This window comes from Solanum lycopersicum, chromosome 5 (assembly GCF_036512215.1).
Source record: "Solanum lycopersicum chromosome 5, SLM_r2.1".
Lineage (NCBI taxonomy): Eukaryota > Viridiplantae > Streptophyta > Magnoliopsida > Solanales > Solanaceae > Solanum > Solanum lycopersicum.
This window is the reverse complement of record NC_090804.1, coordinates 4,243,593-4,267,485: the sequence shown is the minus strand read 5'-3', so window position 1 is coordinate 4,267,485 and position 23,893 is coordinate 4,243,593. Positions and strand designations below refer to the sequence as shown.

Below are 23,893 nucleotides of genomic sequence, written 5' to 3'. Positions count from 1 at the left end.
TATAAATGGGGCCAACATAGAAAGGCCTAAAACCCACCATTTTAACGCGTTTGGTTTTAGATCAAATTAATGGGCCCATTTGTAGGCCCATATAGTGACACTAAGGACTCTTTTCCGTACATAATAAACTATTTTTAAATAATAAAATAATAATAATCTCCACCAATCTTATTCTTTTATTTTTCAAACACATTAACCAACAAGAATTGAAAATTTTAGCCACAAGATTATTAGCAGCCCATGGAAAAAACTTTTATCATTATTTTAAATGTGACATCATCATAACTACTAAATAATTATAAATAAATACCATGTTGATTAATAAAGTCATTTTTTCAAAAAATTACTAAAACTAGAGACTTGAGTCCTTTTCCTTTGATTTCTTATCTATTATATATTTGTTCACTTTTCTTTTTTTAACATATTTGCAATGATCAAATGTTAGCTAGATTGTTAGAAAAAAATAAGAGTTTAATATATTGAGTATTATTATAAAATTTAATATTAGATGATCTGTATCTATTTCACTTGTAAATAATATTGTAAGAATTTATAGTTGCATATCACTTATAAAAATTAGTCTATTTTCAACAAACATTTTTGTCATAAATTCACCATAAATGTTTCAGATCAACTTGATCTCTAATAGATTATCGTCGAACGTGATTCTTAGAGTGGATTCAATTAAAACAATATTAGGAATTCACATGTATATAGAAGAATAGTAATTAATATTCCAAAGAGCTTGTTATATTCCCATTGCATGTCTAGAAGAAAATATATTATATATCTATATATTACAAGTAGATCAAAAGATAAAAAGGTGAAAAAACAAAAGAGAAAAAAGAACAAGAGAAACAACGTCCCCCTATATTTGCAAAACAAGGGGAAAACTCCCACTTGAGGATGAGGAGGTTAGGGAGATGGACAATGAAGTTGTCAATGTTGGATAGAAAAATTATTGAAATGATTGAGATTTTATTTAAATTATTTTTTAAAAAAATTATTTTTGAGATTAATAGATATTAAGATGGTTGAAATTGAACCTAGCAAATAAAGACAATTTAAAGATGGGAAGGACCAATCAATTCATGCCAGGTAAGAAATTATGGGGGAAAATTCTTGGGGTTGGATGGATTTTTGTCTTCAAGTCCATCAATCCCCTTCTTCCTATTTTTACAATTGGCCCATGACACCCCATCCTATTGGAAGTACAAACTTAGAAAAATATATTTTTTTTAAAAAAAAATTGAAGTGCTAATTAATAATAACGATAACGATAACGATAGTAATAGCTATTTTAGTTTTTTATAAAAAAAGAAAAAAAGAAGAGACGAGTAAAATAATTTCAGATACTCAATTTGATATATTTAAATTAATTGAACTGATGAGTTTTAACTGAATAAAAGCAAGATTATATTTTCAATAATTTCCTTTTATATCTTATTTGATATTGAAACATCAATGAAAATCTATTACTACTTTTTGTAGCATTTAATAGACCAATATTGCAATCTAGATAAACATGAAAAAAAAAAGAAAAGAAGAAGGATGCTCAATGCCATGCTTATAATGGTCCTGAGTAGCAGCAAATTTCAGGGGGGATGAACTTACCAAATAACACAAGGTCCACACTCATGTGAACCCCATCAACTTGTTCATTTATCTACTACCCCACCTCACATACACAACCCACAACCTATACATACATTACACACACAATTTCATATCACCCCCACCCCCTACCCCACCCCCACAACATATTCATACATATTATAATATATACTGACAGTATAAATAATTTTGTGATACAGTATATAACAGATCAAATAACGTCAATCATCTGATAAATGACCTAAGTATATATATTAACAATGTAAATATCTTCATAATACTACTATATCAATAAGTGATCTGATTATATAAATATTTTATCTTATTAGTATATATAAGATTTAAACCCATGAAATTTAAAATAAACTCACCCTACCTAGCATGCCTCATATTTGGGCATATACTATACTAAAGCCCTCCCCCACTTCACCACCAATGAATCTTCCTAGTTACTTACCATCTTCTCTCTCTCTCTCTCTCTTATTGTGTGTTGACCCATAATACCCACATCTCCATATCTTCAAAGTAGTATGTAGTAGTATTTTATATTATTTTTTTAATAACATAGAAAAAAATAATCTTTATTTATTAATTGCACACAAAAAATGGGGTGGACTTTCCTATATATATATTCAACTCTTTTCCATATCAACAACCCAATTCATCATACTCTTCAAAACTCTCTCTAAACACAACCAATTCTTCTACTTATTTTTTTTCTTCCTAATTTTCCTTTTCTCATCAAAAAAGACAAAACAACACACACACCAAAAAAAAAATGGAAGGAAGTATTAGTAGCATAGATCAAGAGAGTACTACTAGTGACTCTCTCTCCATTGCTCCGGCCGCGTCGTCATCGACGATGATTAAATCGTCGACGACGATAAAACTGCCGCCGGAGAGTGGTCTTTGCCGGATGGGGAGTGGAACAAGTGTGATAATTGATGCTGAAAATGGTGTTGAAGCTGAATCAAGAAAACTCCCATCTTCAAGGTACAAAGGTGTGGTCCCACAACCAAATGGTCGTTGGGGCGCACAAATCTATGAAAAGCATCAGAGGGTATGGTTAGGCACATTCAACGAGGAAAATGAAGCCGCTAGGGCTTATGACATCGCGGCCCAGAGATTCAGGGGCCGCGACGCTGTAACTAATTTCAAACCCTTGCTTGAGAATCAAGAAAGCGATGACATGGAAATCGCTTTCTTGAATTCACATTCCAAGGCGGAGATCGTTGACATGTTACGTAAACATACGTATATCGATGAGTTGGAACAAAGCAAGAGATTGTTTGGATTTACTAAAGACGGTATGATAAAAAGGAAAGATGGACTAGTAATTAGTTCGTTCTTTGGTAGTACAAATGATAAAGTCAATTGCAAAGCGCGTGAACAGCTATTTGAAAAAGTTGTTACACCAAGTGACGTTGGGAAACTTAATAGGCTTGTGATACCAAAACAACATGCTGAAAAACATTTTCCATTACAAAATGGAAATAATTCTAAAGGGGTTTTGTTGAATTTCGAAGATTTAAATGGTAAAGTATGGAGATTTAGGTATTCGTATTGGAATAGTAGTCAAAGTTATGTTCTAACAAAAGGATGGAGTCGTTTCGTTAAGGAAAAAAACTTGAAGGCCGGTGATATTGTGAGTTTTCAACGATCTACAAGTGGAGATAAACAATTATATATCGATTTTAAGGCTAAAAATGTGGGGAATACTAGTATGGTTGTTACGAATCAAGTTCAGGCTCAGGTTCAAGTTCCACTGGTACAAATGGTGAGATTGTTCGGAGTTAATATATGCAAGGTACCCGCGAATGTAAGTAATGTTGTTATCGATAACAATAACAATAACAATAATAATAACATGACTAGTTGGGGTGGGGGCAAAAGGAGGATGGAGATGGAATTGTTGACATTTGAGTCATGTAGAAAGAAACAAAGGGTTATTATTGATGCTTTGTAACATGATGTAGTAGTAGTAACTTTTCACTTTTTTGTTTTTGTAATCTTTTTTTTTTTTTGTACTTTTCAAGTTTTTTTTTTTTTTTTTTACTTTAGAAGTTGCAAGGTGCAAAAAGACTTTCAATTGTATATTAGTATTTTAGAGAAGAAGAAATGGCTCAAAAGTGAGCTATCATAGGTGATATGAAAAACAAAGATGGAAATGAAAAAAAAAACAAGAAATGTGAATCTCTTCTTTTCAAAATTGAGCTCTCTTGTTTATTTCTTATTAATTATATTGTCTTTTCCTAGTTTCCAATTAGTTTACTTATGTGCATTAACAACACGGAGTAATAGATTCACGAATTGAAGTTTATGAATTCATACAATAATCTCAAGTTAATATATAATAATAATTAAGTTTACTATCAAATATTTATAGATTACAGACTAAATCCGCCCTTAACTATTAGTTTATATGGTTTTATAGCATCAAGTTTAGTTCATTTACAACGATTATATAGTAGATCTTTTTAGCAAGACTAATATATAGTGATAAGCTGAAGAATAGAAGAGTAACATGTTATAACCGATTAAATTTACTCGATGATATATAAAAAAAAATAGTTTATCAATTCATTTTAATTTTTAAAGAAGATCATTACCATTTATCAGTGTATATAAGTTTGATTTTTATTTTAGTTTTTTAGGGTAAATTTCATGTATTTTTTACAGAATATTGTTGTTTCCAAAAATATCTCTATGTTGCATATACATGAACCTGATCTTCTCTCTAGCTTTCTCTCTCTTACACACACAGAAACACATGTTGATTAATAAACTTAAAATAAGAATCTTATTTTGATAATATAAATTTGAGCTGCCTAGTGGGCTATTTGTGTGTATAGACAAAAAGGGGTATTTGAGCAGTTTTAATATTACATGTTCATACACAACTTTCAACCAACTATAACTATATCTATTCTATGTGTATATATATATAATATATACATATGTATATAGCAATTTTTTTAATAAAAAAGATACAAATTGTGTAAGTTACAACTCACCTGCTATAATATGATATATTATCATGTTTTAGATTTAGGAATCTATTTGAGGTAATAATTTTCTCCTATGGTGGGCTATAGAATATCAACATAAATAGAAAGAGAAATTAAAGTGGAATTGTAGCTTCTAGATATGGAGATGAGATATTATCACAAGACCCGGCCCATTATCAATTCATCAAAATTTACGAGTTAATTTCCGAGATTCATCATGTATCAGTATCACTCTATACTTGAACATTTTATATGTTCTAGAGGGCTAGAGCTAGCTTCTTGTTATGCGTGTGCCCGTGTTTGCATCTTTATATTATATATCTTTAATATAATAAAAATCAATAATATTAAATTTAAACACATATCATCACTATTTTTCAGTCTTCATATTCGAATAGTCAAATAATTGACTCTAATAAAGTTAAAAGGTTGAGCTAAGGGCTAAAATGCACTTAGCATAGTAATTTTCATTATTGACTCAATTTTGCATGCTTGTTTCAAAATCTGACACCATTAAAAAGTATTTTGATATATTATATATATTTATATAATTTATTAGTTATCGATTTATACATACGTATAATATAGTATAAGAGTTATTTTACACTATCAATACCGATAAGGCAAATTTTATTTGAATTCACTTTTTGAGAACCTTTCTGCAGCAATTGATCAATCAACTCTGCCTTTTTATTTTCTATTACTTTTTTCCAATTATTGGCCTTTTTTAAAAAAAAATTATTGTTGTTCTTTTTTCTTCTATTAGTGCATTAAAAAGTTGAACTGGTCCAGCCTATGTGTTAATTGGTGTTGTATTTTTCAACTTGATGAGAAATAATTAAGATGTTTATTAAGGAAAATTTAATGTAGATTAAGTTTTTGATTTAAGTAGTTTTATACGTACAATCTCTATAATATTTATTAATCATCTAATTGCACCGTATGGTTAAAGGTCGATTAAATATATTATAAGGTGGTAACACGTACCACAAATTATTTCGGATCTCAAATATTAGTTGTTTTGACTAACTGAACTCATCTTAGAAATATTTGACTTTTTTGTTTCAATTAGTAAAGTATTATAATGAAGTAAAGACGTTTAAATAGAGAAAAATAGTAACTTAGAAAAAATCAGATTGTACTTCTTGTGATATTTTTTTAAGCATATTTGACTTTCGATTAATTGAAACATGCATTCTAGCTAGGTTTCTTTGCTCGTAAATATTCATAGATTTACCATGATTATCAATTGTTTGTTATTATTTGATTACTCATTTATATTATGTTAAATTTTATACTGTTATATTACTTTATATTGATTGTAATATAATTCTAAAAATATTCACAAAATGACCAAATAAAAACTTTTAAATGTTTTGCCGAATATCACCAAAGGAAGCTAATATGAATCTACACTTAAATATACATAATTTATACATTTGTTTAGTTACTTAGTAAACTAAATCATCCAAATACATTGAATCATACATCATAATCATTTATCCCTTATATATTTTAGGTTCATTTTTTCATCCGTACATTATTTATTTTTCCATCCGTACAATTTTTTAATTAATAGAACGTTAATTATGTCATATTTCATGCTCGTGAGTCTTGACCATATGGTATATATATATATATATTCTTCAACAACTTGCATAATATTAAAATTACTTATATTAATTTAGTTAAATTAGTTATATTAATCATTAAGATTAATTAGAATAATTAGTATGCATGATTAATCATGTATTATGCTTTCTCCAAAAAAAAAAAAAACGAAGTCCAGATTCATGTACTGAATCTATGAAGAACTAAAGTAAAATGTGGACAAATATTTCGTAGTGGGTGAAAGTCTGTTAATATCTGTTTTATTGTCTCAAAAGCTCTTTAATTTCTAATATATTTTGTCAACTATTTTCCAGACAATAATATTTTCTTCAATAAATCAACAATCTATAAATTAATCTGGTTCATCGTATTTGTTTCTTATTATCATTAAAGTTTCCTATAGGAAAATGTTTAGTTAATAATTCATATGATTGTCAATTATACGTATAATCAAATATTATATCATGTATTCAGATTTTAACTTTACTAGTAGCGAGACATTTTACAATTGACCCTCGTATTAAAAAAAAAATAGTAATAGTTAACTTCAGAAGCGGAGTCAAGTGCGAGCAAGGGTTCATCAGAACTAAAAAAAATTATATTGTATATACAAAGTTAAGATTATTTTATAAGTATATATTTTTCATCTCCATAAGATTGGAGTAAAATTTGCGTACGCTCTATCTTTTCGAGGTCTCACATGTGAAATTACAATACTGAATATGTTGCTATTTAATTAGTGATGGATTAAGGATGATTTTGATAGTTAATTCTTATTCCATATTTAATCCCTTTAAATATTGTAAAAGCATGCATATTATAGAGACTCCAAAAAGATACATGACTAGAATCAAATCTCTTTTCTATAACTAGAAAAGCTAGAAAATACAACTGGATACTTTAGTTTAATTTTAATATTTGGTTTAATTGAAGATGAAAGATTCTGAATTAGTTTGAAAAAACTGAAAATGTCAAAAGATTATATCATCACATGTGTTTTTGTCTAAACAAGATTCTTTAAAATGGCATCTTAATTAGAGGAAGTCAATTTATGTTAATTGTTATAAAGTCATGTATTTGCTTGGAAACTTCATATACTTATAATATATTTATTTATTTTTGGAAAATTAACATGTTCACTCACGATCCTTTTATTATATATTAAATATATTAAATGCATGAATTTTGCTTTTTAATTTTCTTCTCGTGATGTCAATTTAGTAAGTACCAAAAAAGAGGATATAAATTTAAAATGAGTATAACTAAGTGTTAAATTTACAAATAGTATATTTTAGCTATTGTATTTTTTTTTTTGGAGTTTCACTAATCCAATTTGAAACTTTACAATAATTATTTTTTAAATTATAGGATTAAGAGGTGGCTAGCCTGTATTATTACTTTATATGATTAGGATTTAGGGGGTGATAAAATTAGTAGACAGTCTTAAATTTTTTACCCCTACTAACATAAAATTGTTAAATAACTTTAAAGTTTTCTGATGAACAAGTAAAGTTAAAAATTCAAGACCACTCACAACAAAAATTATTTTTGTAAATCAACCTCAAAATTAGCATATAAATTTTTTTGGACAAACTAGACTATAATGCATTTTCTTGGGTAATAAAGATAATATGTTATAATCATAACTTAATATGGATCAATACAAGTAAGTGATAGTACTTATGCTAGTAACGGATCAAAACTTCATTTCAACCTAACTTTTTAATAATATTACACAATAACTCATTATTGATTTAATTTTTTAATTTCATCCGTTCAAATTCAGCTTAAGCTAGGGCTGTTCAAAACCGAACCGAAATTGATAAGCCGAACTGATAAAAAAGTTATTGGTTTATAGTATTGGGTTATTGGTTTAGTGGTTTTGATAACGATTTTGATTTTTTTTTGTTATCAGATTATCGGTTCTTAACGGTTTGAATTTTTTTCTTAACGGGTTAACCGATAACCCGATACTAAATTAAATAATCTTATATATATCATTTTGTATAGAAAGTCCTCGACTTAGAGTTTGATTTCCTACTTTTATTTTTGATTGTCTCAAACACTTGGTTATTCAACAATGTAAAAGTGTTTGCTTTTGACCAAGAGGTAACATTTGAACTCAAGTGCATGGTTTATTTGGTTTGTCACCTTGTTTCTAAGTGATTTTAAATGTTTTTTCTTGTGTCAAATTTTAATGGTTAAACCGATAACCGAACCGATAACGATGAAAAACCGATAAGCCAATAACCGATAAGTCAATATCTTAATGGTTCTATAACGGTTTAACATCTCTACAAACTGATAATCAATAAGACAACCCGATAAACTTCAAAACCAAACCGATCGATGCACAGCCTAGCCCAAACTATCCATTCAGTTACTACATCTCTAAATATGATCTTATTAATTTTATTTTTCAATTTGAAGAAGAAATTTCTAGTAGATGTATGTACATGAAAGTGCAAGAAACAACCATATCTGAGACAAGCAATGCACCATGTTTAACAAACAACTAGATATGTTGTACGGCATGTCTGTCCATTCCATGTTTTTTTATATTTTTCCAAACATTATTTTCATTTTTGTTGGTACATTAAATTTAGAAAGATAAGGGAAGATGGATAATATGTCAGTACCATATACTTCTAGCATCATCTTCAAGAATTTAATTTTTTTTATTTCGTTGTTGTTCTATATTTAACGTAAATTGAATTTACGTCAGAATGTCGAATGACAAAATAACTTCATGAAAACCTATGATAAAGAATGAAGGAGTATATATTATTCACAATCTTATAGTCGTTTGAATGGTTATTAAGACCGCTAAAAAATTAACATTTACTAACTACGTTTCGATTTTTGTCTTTAAAATAATTATTACTACAATATTTTAAATTTTACGGATAAAAATTCATGATGATATTTTAAATTTAATGTGATAATAAAATAATTTCAAATTATATGGGCTGAAAAAACATGATAATATTAGGTTGGGCCCAAATATGACCCATTGAACTATTTGTGATAAAAGGTTCAATGAAACAAACCTACTCCCAATACTATGATGTTGATTACTCATTGGTTGTATTTTTGTGATCTTTGGGCCAAGGGTATAATACAGATATTATCCCTTCTTTCATCTATCAGACCTCTCCATACCCAATATAATATACCCAATATAATATCACAAGCAGGGTTTGAGGAAAATCGTTTGTACGCTTACCCTTGTCGGTTCAACTAAAGCATATCATAATAGCAACAACAAATAACACAGTAATCGAAATAGAGAAAACAACATTTAATAATAAAATCAAAGAATAAGATAGTAGGTGAGCCACGCGGCGAAATGAACTCGGATCCATTGTCCATAGTAGAAGCCCAAAACATTTTGAGATATTAGGACCCAACCCAATGGAATTCAAGTAGTACCCGGCCCATTAATCCAAAAAAAAATCAACGTTATCCCCTCCAAGCAAAAAAACACAGTTGTGTTGTGCCTGTGTGTAACAGTAAAAAAAAAAATGGCACATGCAACATCTTCTATACTACACATTTCTTCTTCCATTAATGGTGAAACAAAATGTTTATCTTCATCTTCTCAACTTAGAGGAAATTACCCTTTTCATCTCCCTAGTAGTAAGTACAAGATTCTATTTTTTTAAGTTTAGAACAGCCCTTATGCAATTCTTGATTTTTCATTTCAAGTTTTTTAATTTGTTGTTGATTTATTTAATAAAACTTCATTCTTGTTAACTTGGGTGTTTAGATTATGCAACTTTGAAGCTAAAAAAAGAATTTTTTTGTTTGTATTGGGTGGATTATGGTTTGAATTATTTTATTGAGTTTGGTTTATTTTTAGGTAAAAATGCAACCTTTATTAAGATGGTTATAATTTATGCTTAGTAAGCAGCTTGGTATCATTGTACGTGTTTATTGTGTTTAGGTTATTGCACTAGTTTGTTGTTGTTAATGTTTTCGTATTGGTTATTATGTTTTATTGGATGTCATTTATCCTTTTCATAATTACTTTGATTTGTTGTAATTGAGCTGAAGGTCCTTTAGAAACAACTTTTCTACCTCCAAGAAGTAGGGGTGAAGCTTACATATACTTTATCATCCCCAGACCTTACTTGTGGAATTTTATTGGGTGTGTACTTCTTGTTGGAACTTTGATGCTAAAGAAAAACTTATTATTGAGTTTGGGTCATCTGTGGGTAAAAATGCAAACTTTATCAAGAAGCTTGTAATTTATGTTTTACTAAGAAGCTTGGTAACTTTGGATGTTCTGATTATGGAATTTTGATGCCAAAAAATAACTTATTTTGTTAGATTATTCTCGGGGGATTTTGTTTTGAAGTCTTTACTGAGTTTGGTTCATTTGTAGGTAATAATGCAAACTTTAGTAAGAAGCTTGTAATCTACGCGAAAAGATTATCGGGTTTGGAGGAGGCCTTGAGGATTAGAAGGTATGTTTGTGTTTATTTGGGTTTCAGTGTGTTGCTTTGTTTCTTTTACTAAATAATTGAGATTGCATATTCTTCAAAAAGTGATTAAAATTTGTTATCAACCTTTAAGATGTTTGCTGCTGAATGTAGCATATTATTCCTTTACAATCAGACCTCTTTATAACAATCATCCTTTGTAATAACATTTCATTGTAGCAACCAAGTTTTCTTTGGTACCAATTTTTCATATATATTACTATATGTTCTGTAGCAACCAAAAGGTATCCAGAAAAACGATGCTGCTATAGAGAAGTTTGACATATATTATCAGTAGAATTTCCATTTGTTACCATATTTAAGTCCCCTGGCGGAGATACACTCCTATCCACGGTCTCATCAGCACTGTGTAGTTTTGGCTAAAACCTTGTATTTGTGATAAAATGAATCATTTAATATGTACAAATAATTTATTCAGAACCCAGTAAGCAAACAAGTATTGTCGTCCAGAACCATAAACTATAAAAATCCTGGATCAGCCTATTTAAATTCTTGTTGGACAGAAAATGTATTGCTTGTGAATAGAGAAGACATAGCATTCTGAAATGATTTTGTTATCGAAATATATAGAATATTTTTGCTTTAGAAGGTATAAAGGATTAGTTTTTTTCTTGTGTATACTTTTTACTGTTAGAATTCATGAAAATCTCTTTTCTAAAGTATATATTCTTCTGAGTTGATAAGGATAACTTAATTGACTACTGTCTCAAAGTCATCTTTTATTCAAAGATACAAATCTCTGTTCTGTTTTTCTTTTTTCTGTCTTCTTTTTTCCCAAAGGAGTTTGAGTGTTTACTGATGTCTCACGAGTAAAGGAGAAAAAGATGAAATTTTAATGACATGATTTAATGATGTATAGGGAACGTGAGCTTCGTGGTTCTACCACCGCAACAAGAAGACCACCTTTAAGGCGCGGAAGAGTATCGCAACGGCTTCCTGTGCCTGATGACATACCAAAACCTCCATATGTAGGTTCAAGAGAGTTACCAGAAATTTCAAGTGAACATCAGATCCATGATGCTGAAGGAATAGCTCGCATGAGGGCTGCATGTGAGTTGGCTGCACGGGTGGTTGACTATGCAGGAACTTTGGTTAGGGTGAGACTGTTTGATATCCATCTTATTTGATTGTTTAAGAGGTTGTTTTCAACTATGCTTGTCTAGCACGTGTCCAGCTGTGTGATAGGACCCAAAATGCACTTTGGATGTTTCAACTCAAAAGTTTATTTGTTATCACCTCATTACTGTTGCCCATTCTGCTTCACTTATTGTAATTTTGTTTAGCTGACCTGTAACAGGAAAAAGGCTAAGTTTCTTCGAAGCACACTTTATTCAAGTAGTTGATGGCCAGAAGGACATTTCAATTGCCTTGCTCCAGATGATAGTATTTTTTTTAAAGAATGATCACAAGAGAAAAACACTAGGTGATTTCTTCCCATCTGTTCTATTCTAGCCTTGATGGAAGAGTTACTGGCTGTGGCGGAGGTGATAGGTACACCGTGGAAATAGTCAAGGCGTGCGTAAGCTTGCCCGAATACCACGGTTATAAAAAAAATAAACAGGGATATTGCGATTTCTAATTTTGGAACTCTCAGTTATAATACAGCTAAATTAGTTTCTATTCCTTAGATAACTCTAGAAATTACAATGGGAACTTGACCTGTATGTAGCACATAATGGGTAAATTCGACTCTCTTATCTAAAAGAAGCAGCTGGAAATGGATGGGCTTGGCGCACGTGCTATTTTAGGAAACTCACAATGTCCTTTTTAGTCAAGTACAAGTGCATCTGGGTTGTACTTAATCTAAAAGTATCATATGTCCCTGTAATTTTCTTTTTGCACTAGAAGGAAATCTCCAGACAAGCAGCATTTAAGCAATAGAAACAAAAAAGAGTTGGTTAAGTAGGAGTTGAATCCTCATATTTAGATGCTTTTTGATATTCAAATGAAATATTTAGTGGGTTCTCATAAAATGTTTCCTACAATACCTGTATGGATTGGAACAAAATGAAGATATACTATGAATGTTTGATCCCTATTCACAAGAATGATATCTTATTTTTCATCAAGTATATTAATTCCTTTGAAACCCTTATAACATGTAAATTCATGTTTTTTTCTTGAACCTATCAGCCTTCAGTAACAACAAATGAAATTGACAAAGCTGTGCATCAAATGATAATCGATGCTGGCGCTTATCCATCTCCCTTAGGCTATGGGGGATTTCCAAAGAGTGTGTGCACATCCGTCAATGAGTGTATGTGTCATGGAATACCTGACTCACGGCAGCTGCAGGTCTTTATCTTTTCATATCATCCTCTTGCTTAAACTTTTTATATGTGTATTCAAGACAAATATTAATATAATGTGCAGGATGGAGACATAATAAACATTGACGTGACCGTTTACCTGAATGTAAGTTGTCGATGCCCCTTCATTATTGTAATAGGCTACATGTGCTATCTTTTTTACTGCTAGCCGGTCTTTACCCTAGTATTTAGAAGGACATTTGTCTTCTCTGAAATTTCTGCTGTTGGATTCTGGATGAACCTTGTAAATTGTAAGGATCATTGCTTTGTTCCTTTTTTAGGGTTATCATGGAGATACGTCAAAGACCTTTTTCTGTGGTGACGTGAGTGAATCCATAAAGCGGCTTGTAAAGGTATAGATTTCTTCAATTATGAAAGGAATGCTGAAACTTTCTGGTTATTAGTTTAACAAAGTTTTGCTTAAACTTAATCAGATCACTGCTATTTGAAATTGAACTCTGCTGTGGTAAGACTGGTTAAGATTTAAGATACCAGTCAGTATTAGCAATAGAACTAATGTCTCTTTTATCATCCGATGCTCATTATATTAATTATATCTGTATATCCTACTGTGGCAGGTGACTGAGGAGTGCTTGCACTATGGAATTGCTGTTTGCAGAGATGGTGCTCTTTATAGGAAGATAGGAAAGAGGATCAGGTAATTTTATGAATATGATATTATCGTGAATTTGTGAATATTATTTTGTGATATGGATATTTTGAAGCTTCAACAGTCTATCTATTTTGAAGTTCCTATAGGTGTCAAACTGTTTCTGTTTATCAGATTCAAAAACTTTTAGTTATCACTAAAAAACGTCGGTAGTGAAATTTCCTTCTTCTGATGAAACTTTGAATAATTTACTGTGATTTTCTTAAATATTGTTTGCAAACAATTAATGTCATTTCTTGTGTATGTACCTTATTTTTTGTGGACACTCTGTCTTGGACATTGAACGTTTTGGACTTTTGTTTCAGTGAACATGCTGAAAAATTTGGTTATGGTGTTGTTGATCGTTTTGTTGGACATGGTATTGGGACAGTATTTCACTCTGAACCACTCATATTTCATCACCGTAAGTTACTCTCATTTTTATCGACTTTGACATTTACTACTGCCTTTGTGTTCATCCTGTAAAATCTCTGAAAGTTGTGGAAGATTCGCTAGAATTGTGAAGACCATGCTTAATCTAACATAAAACTAATACTAAATAGGTTTACTTTTGGAGGAGTTGGTTGTGTCTGTCCTGTCCTTGCGTTTCTCTGAAGAACAGGTTGTGTATGTATACGCGTAAATATCTTATAGAGAACGCTAATTGACATTGCCATTCATTGCATATCAGTTGAGTTGATTGTTCTGCGGATAATTGGATTTTCTTTGCTAGAGCTTAGCAAAATCTGGATTAGCTCTTAACAGTCAACATCAAGCTATAACTAGATTAAGAAAGTTGGACGAAATGACACAAAATAAGTTGTCCTTTGTGTGATCCCTGTTTATCCTGATCCAAAGATATCACCGTCTTATGTTAAAATAAAATAACAGGGCAGCCCTGTGCACACAACATCCCACATTTGCGCAGGCTCAGGGGAAGGGCCGCACCCTAGGATTGTGATGTAGACAGCCTACCACAATGCAAGCAAGCATTAGTGGTTGCTTCCACGGTTCGAATTCGTGACCTATAGGTCACACAGCTTCACTATCATGTATTAACAATATAATAAATAACAATGTAGATTATAGTTTATATGAAATGATATCAGAACATGTTCAAAAATTGGTTCTTTACTTGAAGAAACATTTATATTAACATGCAAAAGCCACTAGTTGGCTTGTTCTATTTCCACGGACTTCTTAGTTGCTAATACATTATTTTATGGTTAACTGAATCTCCTCTTTTCATTGCTTATTTGCAACTAATATAAAATGCATAGACTTCAAAGGGAGTGGTCACTTACCTCTCTTAGCATCACGACATTTGGCCTTTAAATTGAATGTCACCTTCAAGTGAAAAGATTGTTTCAGCACCACTTTAGTCCCATTTTTCAAGGAATGGATGCCCTGATTTTTGAATTGCTATCTCTTAAGTAATTCCTTGACTGAAACTTAGATCACTAGTTGTATTCATTGGGTCATAGTGATCATGACCCATTGGACGCTAGACACTTCAATAGATGGATCATTTTACGTTCTCATGGCTCATGAGTTCCTTAACTTCTTTTTTTTTGAGAAAAATGAGTTCTTTAACTTCTTTTTTTGAGAAAAATGATTTCTTAAGTTCTTCCAGGTCCCCTTGTTCATCTTTAGCGTCTCATTCTTGTTTAATACTAATCCCTTTGAGATGAACACAAATCATAAAAATAAAATTAGTTCATAATATATAATAATTACTGTGTGTCAAGGCTGATGATCCTTTCAGGTATATATGATCAATTTGGTTTTATCTTTGCTTATCAGGTCTCGTTCAAGTCTGACTTTGATTTGTTCCTTTTCACGAGGTTATCTTGATTAGAACATGGACAATTTTTTATCTGACTGCTGAATGTGATATAAGATATTCAAGCTGTATTAAAGGTACTGGTTTTCCTAATGTAATCATTTACGGCAGGGAATGACAAGTCCGGCTCCATGGTTGAAGGGCAAACATTTACTATCGGTAGGTGCAATAGAATAATGTTTAATATCATATATCTGGGAGAAAACTCACTAATTTATGCATAGCTTTTATTGATTATTTATGTGTTTGTTATTTTAGTACATTTGTCTACCTTCACATAGAGATATAATTCTCCAATGCTGAATTTAGGGAAAAATTGATCTTGTTACACTGTAGTAATAGTTCTTCAACATTTGCTTTCGGGGGTGCTAACACACCATACTGGTGGTCCTTCAGACTTGAGAGTGACTCAAAAAAAATCCAAAAGAGAATTTGAGTGCAACTTCCTTTATGTACTCCACATTATTTCTCATTCAGTCTAGTTCCTATTCTCTTTGGATAATGGGTAGGGGGGTCAGTTTATGCACAACTCGACTATTCTACCGGGTACCTGTCTGCCCCCATTAGTATCGAGTACCTAAATCTCTTTTTCCAATCCTCTTTGGATAACGGGGTGTCTGAGCTAGCTTCTGCACACCTCGACTATTCTATCAGGTACTTGTCTGCCCCCATCAGTACAAGTACTTGATAACTCTTGCGCATCAACGCTTAGACAGATAGAAAGAAAATCACCAAATCTATTTTTCCAATACTCTTTGGATAATGGGGTATCCAAGCTAGGTTCTGCACATCTCGACTATTCTATTAAGTGCATGCTTTCCTATACAAATACTTGATAACTCTGACCACCAAGGCTTAGCAGATAGGAAGAAATCAGACGTCTTTTTGTATATATATTTATCCAGCTTCTGCAAAATGTTCATAAGATTACTTGTAAGTTTTTATCAGGTAAAATGGACAAACCAGTTATGAAAGCTGAACTTGATTGGTTACAATACTTCCTTTCTAAACTAACTTTCTGTACCTTTTATCAGTAGTCTTTTTATTTTTTTCAGTTTCAGCAAGTTAGTACTATAATTTACAAGATACAATCTAAGCTAGTCCGTGAGCTAGATTTGCCTCAATTTTTGTCCTGTGGATTCTGTCGTTTTCACTTACGTGCTAATAATCCCATTCTCATTAGCTTCTGCACACCTCGACTATTCTATAGGGTTGCCCTCATAATACCTACTGATAACTTTGTCCACCAAGACTTAGACTGACATGACTAAATCACCTAGCGTTTTTTCATATCTATTTTTCCGGTTCCTTCAAATCGTTCATATTTTAAAAATAGACAAATCATTTGTGAAAGCTGAACTTGATTGGTTACTATACTTCCTTTCTAGACTAACTTTCTTATCTGTAGTCCTTTTTCAATTTTCTGTTTAAGCAAAGTTAGTACTATAAATTTGCATCACTTTGTTTGTATTTATTACAGAACCAATTCTCACATTGGGAAGCACAGAATGTGTAACATGGGAAGATAACTGGACAACTCTGACTGCTGATGGTAGCCCTGCTGCTCAGTTTGAACATACTATTTTGATTACAAAAACTGGTGCAGAAATTTTGACAACATATTAATTATAGTTTACTATAAAGTTAATTATTATGGTTCTAGTTAGTCATGTTCATAACTTTATATCATAATTCTTGTCATTGTTGCTCCATATTAGGTAATATTCAATACATGTAATCTTTATGAGATTTATTGTCTTTTACAATACCAATGATATAGTCGAGAGTCTTTCGGAAACAAATGAGGTAAAGGTTAGTTTACTTACACTCGAATCGTCTTCATAGATATCACTTGTGGAATTACTCAGCGTATGTTGTATTGCAAAACAAAGGAGATTAGCAACAACTTTTCTGTTTAGCTATAAAATTTATCTGTCACTAATTTCTATCGTTTCGGTAGAAGTACAAAGGAACAGTTTCCAATAGCTTTTTTTTACTTCATATATAGAAGCATGTGAAGTGAACAGATGGGAAAAAAATGTCATGATGATGGGATTGATGATCAAACATGGGGAAAGAAAAAGGCAAAAAATTAAAGCTTTTTGTGGGTGCATGCATGCAAAAATGAATGAATATATATAAAGATGGCTGTCAAAAGAAAAGAATGAGTGATCAAAATCACTAAAATGAGTTTAAAAAATCAAAGCTAAAAATGTCATTGATGGGATGGTAAAACTGTTACAAAAGTAAGCAAAAGCATCAATTGAGATCTTTTTATAATTAATCGGAGATCTTGAACTCGAGTCTGTTGGGAGTGTTGTTTTTCAAAAATGAATCTTGTAATGTATGAATTCAAATTTGATCGGGTTTCAATATAAATACGAATAATATATGAAAGGAAAAAAAAGAGACCATGCTATCAATTTAGCTTACTCTTTGTAGATGAACTTACATACTCTTCAAATTCATTTTACAATGTTCTTTGTATTTACACACATTCGGTGTAATTAAATATATAAATTTTTTGGATTATTGAGACGTGACTATCAATTTTCAAAGATCATCATAGAATATTAGTAGAAGAAGATAAAAGACGAATGAGAAAAGGTAAAATAAAAAAGAACACACATTTATTATTAAAGAAGAGATATCCTTCACGTAAAAATGCAATAAAAAAATTGTAATTCACTCATCTATAGACGAACTACCTTAAATGATTTATTATGTAATATGGGGTGGAATAGACAGAGTTAACGATAGGAGAGGACAGTTCGCTCGTTTATCAATGAAGTGTCCCTTTTAGTATGCGATGTTCAAAAAGTGCCCGTTTTGAGACCAGACTCCTAATAAAGACCAATATATAAATGTAACACCCAACGTAGTGCCAAAGGCGGTTAAAAAATTATTCTAGTTCACATGTTCACTATTCAAGATTTTAAATTTGAGTTCTGAATTTCAAGACAGGATAATATAATGATTAGATCGTATCCATCTGTTCGTTGTGTTAATATTTTCGTAACATGACTATGTCAAAACTATTGAGTTTTGTTGAATGTAACTTGCCTTGTATACTTTCGACTAATATCAATATTAGAATTTCTGATTCCGTCACTGACACAGAAAAGTGAGAGTACTCAAGAGGTAGAAGACTAGTGTATGTATGTATGTGTTTGTTGTTTTACCATACTGAAAGGGAAAGAAGGTAATACTTTGGGTGAAACCCCAAAAAACAGCAACTTCCAGTGGTCCATTGTTTTACCATACTGACAAAAGTTCTTCATCAAAGTGTTAGTAGAAACCTCACTGACTCTCTATTCAGTACACCTTAGAAAAAGACTCACTATCAGTACTCTTTCAGACACACTCACAAACAAAGAAAGAAAGAAAAAAAAAAGAGTTAATCTGATTATACGGTGTGAATTTAAATTAGTCGAGGTCTAGCTCAATGAGAGTATATAATGACATTTGGGTGGAAATTGAAATTAAAAAAAAATGATGTGATGCACTTTCCTTTTAGGTTTGTCCTAAAACAAATGATGGTTTTCTATATTTAGAAATTAAAAAATAATAATTTACAATCGATTAAATAATTTATAATTATACAAATATGTATATAATTTTTTTCTCAATTTGTGTAACATATCTTGGATTTCTTACTTTTAATTGTGAATTCTGATATGAGATCTTTATTTTAAAAAAATAATAAATAAAATAGACATGATATTTAGAAACTATGTAAAAATCTAAGTTATAATAATTAAATTCAAAATCTCTCGCGCGACGACACTTAGAGATGACTCGAATGGAAAGACAACTCTTTCTATTAACCTAATTTCAACAAGAGTTGATAGTTAGGCGTATCAACAGATGTTACAATAAAACGTATACATAACTTTTTTTTTCTGGTAGAACTAGGTCAAATGACTCGGCTTCCTCTAATTCTTCCATCGTCCGGGCTCCAGAAAATATTATTTCACTCTTAACATCTGATTGATACAGATGAAATATGTGTGATACATTCAAGTTACTATAAAAGTTCTTTTATTTACTGGAATATCGATGTTTAGTCAAAATACATCACATCAATTGATACGAAAGGAATACTATAAGATAGACTGAGAGAGTGAGGGCTGTGGCAAATGCAATGCATAGCTAATCAACAGTACATTTTTCTGAAGACATTTCTGACTATTATGTCTCTATATGTCTACTCCTCTTTGTTTACAGCTTTATATCTTGCTCAATTCACTTTTAGATTCTACTACTATAACTACAACTACTACTGCTTCTGAGTGACAAAAGAGACAACTCTATGCTTGGCATTTTTATTTTTATTTTATTTTTAAAAAAATAATATGAGATAAGGTTATAAGTTGTATATAATATATAATCATACTTTTTAAATTTAATTTCTAGCATATAATGTAGTATGTTTTTTAAATTAATTTTGAGAAAGACTTGATATTCAGGCTAATCACTTAATGGTATAGTACGTAATGGATTTAATACGCTCTGCGATGAAAATATCCAGATTCCACATTGTGTTGCGGGGGTGAGAAAGGAGTTGTGTTGCGGAGTTTTATTATAAGTTAATATTTGTTTAGGAATGATTATCCTATCTTTGTCAAATTTGAATTTCGATATTGAAATTTTGTTCATACACAATTATTTGCTCAATATAATTCTCCAACTAAGCGTATTCAATCAAACAACATGAAATTATCAAGCTAATTATAGAGCTACTAAAAATCCTCGATCACTTGGAATTTTACCAATCACAAATGTTGTTGAATAAAATTTTAAACACAGACAACCTGGTTTTACTATCACTCTTTGTCTTCATCATCAATTTGCCCCACCTAGAGAACATATGCAACACATAAACATACATGCAAAAGAAGACAAAAAGTCTCTAGTCAAATCCCAATTTTTTTGCTCTCATCACAAAAGGATGGGAAAAAAAAGTTTTGGTATGTGATTTAATTTTTATTTTATTTTAACTTTATACATGAAAACGAAATATTTTATACACTGAACTGTTCCTTTATTTCTCCTACAACATGATAATAACAATAATTTCGAATTTTTAACTAAATTAAGTCATTATATAAAACAATTTACTAAAGTAATACATTTTTTAAAAATTTTACAAAACTAGTATAACGTATTTCACGGTAACGTTTTAGGGTATATTTAATTTTTAAAAAACTAACAACATTAGGTTGATATACGTTACTGTAAGTAACGTTTTACTCCTAAAACGTTATTTTCAGTAACGTTTTACTTCTAAAACGTTACTGTGAGTAATGTTTTAGAAGTAAAACGTTACTGTGAGTAACATATATCAATCTGACGCCATCAACTTTTAAAAAATAAAATATATCCTAATACGTTACTGTGGAATACGTTTATACTAGTTTTGTAAAATTTTAGAAAAAACATATTATTTTAGTGAATGACTTTATATAATGGCTTAGTTTGGCTAAAACCTCAATAATTTCTATAATGTGGTGCATGTCCACCTCCAAAAGCTCTAATAATGGTCTTTTATGTTGCTATTTTCTCCGTGTAATTTTTTGATGAGAGGAATTTAATATAATTTTGATCATTTCCTTGATTGAATACTTGATATAGATAACTAAATTAACACATGAAATAACAAGCTAATATATAGAGTTACACAAATCTTCAATTCAAATTTGGCAATTTGACACTTAAGACTATATTTTAACATTAGTGCTCAAAGACAACATGGTCTAACTACACTCTTTGACTTCATATTCTAATCAACATGAACACGAGATACTTCTTAATCAACATGAACACGAGATACTTCTTGCACTGAACTGCATATTCTATTATAAGTCTAAAGTTCCATTTACACGACTTCTTCTTCTTCTTCATCATCATCTTCTTCTTCCTCGTCCTCATCTCCTTCGGTGTGATAATAAGAATTCTCACTATGTGGTGCATGTCCATAACCAAAAGCTTTAACATGATCTTTTAGTGACCTCTTATGCTTAAAATCAGAACCACAAATACAAAACCAAAGTTTTCCACAATTTTTCTCATGAGTCCTCCAATCTCCTCTTACAGCAAAATTCTTCCCACATTTTCTACACTTAAATGGTTTAGTCCCATGTTTTCTTTTATAATGTGTTTGAAGAGTCCTAAAATCTTTCAATGGCTTTGTTCTTGGATGATCTATGTTGTTCTTACAACCTTCAGCACAACAATAACAAGGCAACCTTAACATTGATGAAGCTTGTTTTGTCCCTTTTAATGAATCTGGTCCCTTTCTATATTGTGATCCATGCCCCCACATATGCATCTAATAATACAAAAAAAAAGGGTCACTAGTTAATTAATTAAAGGGAAAAAAAGATGTAACATATAACAAGTTGGACCAAGCATAATTAAACTTGCCTAGTTTTGGTAAGTTAAAATTTAGGTCACTTGAAACTTGACTAAAAGTACATAGATATGAGACAATAAAAAGACAAAATTCAAGAAGTTCAATTTCATGAACCTACATATGTGGAAATATTACATATGTGGAAATTAAATTCAAGAAAATAGTATATATATTAAGTTAAAAACCAACCTTTTTTTTAAAAAAATACAAAAATCTTAAAAATTCTGAATTTGTCTCTAAATGTAAGAGAAGAGAGTGTGTGGTTATATATGAACAATTATCAAACAGAGGTAGAACCAGAATTTGAGACAAGTACAAAATTTGAAAAGATACTACTAGATTCAGCTGAACTCGTAAACTATACTAAAGCTCCGCTCATGTTAACACAAACACATTATAACAAGTGACAATCCTACAAAATTTGAAAATATACTACTAGATAAACTATACTCTAGCTCCGCTCATGTTAACACAAACACATTGTAACAAGTGACAACCCTACAAAATTTGAAAATATACTACTAGATTCAGTTGAACTCGTAAAGTACACTCTAGCTCCGTTCATATTTACACAAACACATTATATACAAGTGACAACCCTAATATATAGTCACATGTAACTAAAATTGCATATACAAGATCTTCAACATGAATAAAAGTGTGTGTATATATATATATATAGAGAGAGAGAGAGAGGAGGGAAATAAACTAAACCTGCATGTTGTTGAATCTGTTGAAAGTTTTGTTACAAACAGCACAAGAGAATTGAGTAGGTCCAACAAGAATTTGGGCAGGAGTAGGAATCCAATATTGTCCATTTACTAGTGAAATATTATTATTAGTACTACTATTGTGATCCCCTTTGTTCCTACTAGGATTATTGTTGTTGTTTGAACTTATTGTACTTGATGAATCAATACGAAGAGCCACAGTGACACTTTCTTGATTGTTATAACTTTGAAATTCATGACAATTACTAGAAGAAGAAAAATAGTCATGGAAAATTGTACTATTTTTTTGGCCAGGAGGACCAAGAGAGAGGACAGTAGAAAGTTGATCATCTTCAACTAATTGATCACTAGAAGATAAATATGTGATAGAATTATTATGACAATTTTGCATGGTTAAAAATCTAGAAAAAATTGATGTGAGGAGGAGGAAACAAAGGCTATATAAACAAACTATTTTTTTTTGAAGAGTTTATGACTAAAGGGTAATAGTAACAATAGGTGATCTTGGGTTGGGGACTTTATGCTAGGATTTTGTTTCTTTTTAGCTAAAGGGGAGTAGAGGGGTGGGTGGGGGTGTGGGGGAGGGTGCAAAGATGCTAGGTTTTCTTGTCTGTCTATACTCTACTATACATACTACTATTTATACTTTTTGGTACACATCATTTTGAATAATACACAATTTCCACTATATATATATATATATATATATATATATATATATATATATATATATATATATATATATGGTTTTCGTCTCAAATTATCTATCATATTTTTTTTACATGTTCCCTAAGAAAGTATGGTTATCATGCCAAAAAGTGTCGTTTTTAGCAAAACTCGCATTGATTTAAGAAATTAGTACATATGATTTGTAGTTTTTTAAATTAAAGTATTTTTGTTTAATAAATGTCTCTTCAAAAGTAAAGTTAGAAGAACATACTATTTTTTTGTCTTGAATTTTTAAAAGGTGATACTTAATTACTGTGGGATGGAAATGATATTAATTAGGAGATGTTTTAATTATTTTACCTGTTTTTAAATCTTAAAGTATAATCTCTCTCTTTACGTTAGCTAAGATACTATAGTCTTCGTGAACAATTACTTATGAGGATTAAAAAAATTGGGAAAAGACAATTAAATAGTGAACCAAATAAGATGCTATATTCCCAATTTGTATTTTTAAGGCCTTGTCACTTCATGTCTCATAC

The 23,893-nt window shown here is 30.6% G+C and overlaps 3 protein-coding genes across 4 annotated transcripts; 2 read left to right on the top strand and 1 right to left on the bottom strand.

The window, feature by feature from the left end:
- The first annotated feature begins 2,272 nt into the window (after nt 1-2,272).
- RAV2 (transcription factor RELATED TO ABI3/VP1 2) lies at nt 2,273-3,819 on the top strand. The gene is given in 1 exon segment (NM_001320461.2): nt 2,273-3,819. A coding segment is annotated over 1 exon segment (1,188 nt). The 5' UTR covers nt 2,273-2,392; the 3' UTR covers nt 3,581-3,819.
- A 5,846-nt stretch (nt 3,820-9,665) lies between these two features.
- On the top strand, nt 9,666-17,341 carry LOC101264420 (methionine aminopeptidase 1B, chloroplastic). Of its 2 annotated transcripts, none has more exons than XR_011221091.1 (10): nt 9,666-9,872; nt 10,621-10,702; nt 11,598-11,835; nt 12,872-13,033; nt 13,112-13,153; nt 13,329-13,400; nt 13,626-13,705; nt 14,023-14,120; nt 15,500-15,698; nt 17,020-17,341. XR_011221091.1 is itself a non-coding variant. In XM_004238913.5 (10 exons), exons 1-10 carry the CDS (start codon nt 9,758-9,760, stop codon nt 17,163-17,165), a joined length of 1,083 nt encoding a protein of 360 aa, XP_004238961.1. In that variant the 5' UTR covers nt 9,666-9,757; the 3' UTR covers nt 17,166-17,341. The 2 variants fall into 2 exon arrangements, 1 of the variants encoding a protein (XP_004238961.1); XM_004238913.5 differs by having other exon boundaries at nt 15,651-15,698.
- Nucleotides 17,342-21,190: 3,849 nt separating this feature from the next.
- Nucleotides 21,191-23,173, bottom strand: LOC101248676 (zinc finger protein WIP6). Its single transcript, XM_004239375.4, has 2 exons — nt 22,669-23,173; nt 21,191-21,870 (listed from the first exon to the last, which is right to left on the bottom strand). The coding sequence occupies exons 1-2, from the start codon at nt 23,074-23,076 to the stop codon at nt 21,418-21,420; spliced, it is 861 nt and encodes a 286-aa protein (XP_004239423.1). The 5' UTR covers nt 23,077-23,173; the 3' UTR covers nt 21,191-21,417.
- Between the last annotated feature and the right edge of the window lie 720 nt (nt 23,174-23,893).

What these genes read in the sequence shown, in the direction of transcription:
- LOC101264420 (XM_004238913.5), top strand. Translation starts at nt 9,758, where the DNA reads ATGGCACATGCAACATCTTCTATACTACACATTTCTTCTTCCATTAAT. An exon ending in GAGGCCTTGAGGATTAGAAG is followed by an intron (nt 10,703 to 11,597) that starts GTATGTTTGTGT and finishes AATGATGTATAG; the next exon opens with GGAACGTGAGCTTCGTGGTT. An exon ending in ATGCAGGAACTTTGGTTAGG is followed by an intron (nt 11,836 to 12,871) that starts GTGAGACTGTTT and finishes TGAACCTATCAG; the next exon opens with CCTTCAGTAACAACAAATGA.
- LOC101248676 (XM_004239375.4), bottom strand. Translation starts at nt 23,076, where the DNA reads ATGCAAAATTGTCATAATAATTCTATCACATATTTATCTTCTAGTGAT. An exon ending in ACAGATTCAACAACATGCAG is followed by an intron (nt 21,871 to 22,668) that starts GTTTAGTTTATT and finishes TTGTATTATTAG; the next exon opens with ATGCATATGTGGGGGCATGG.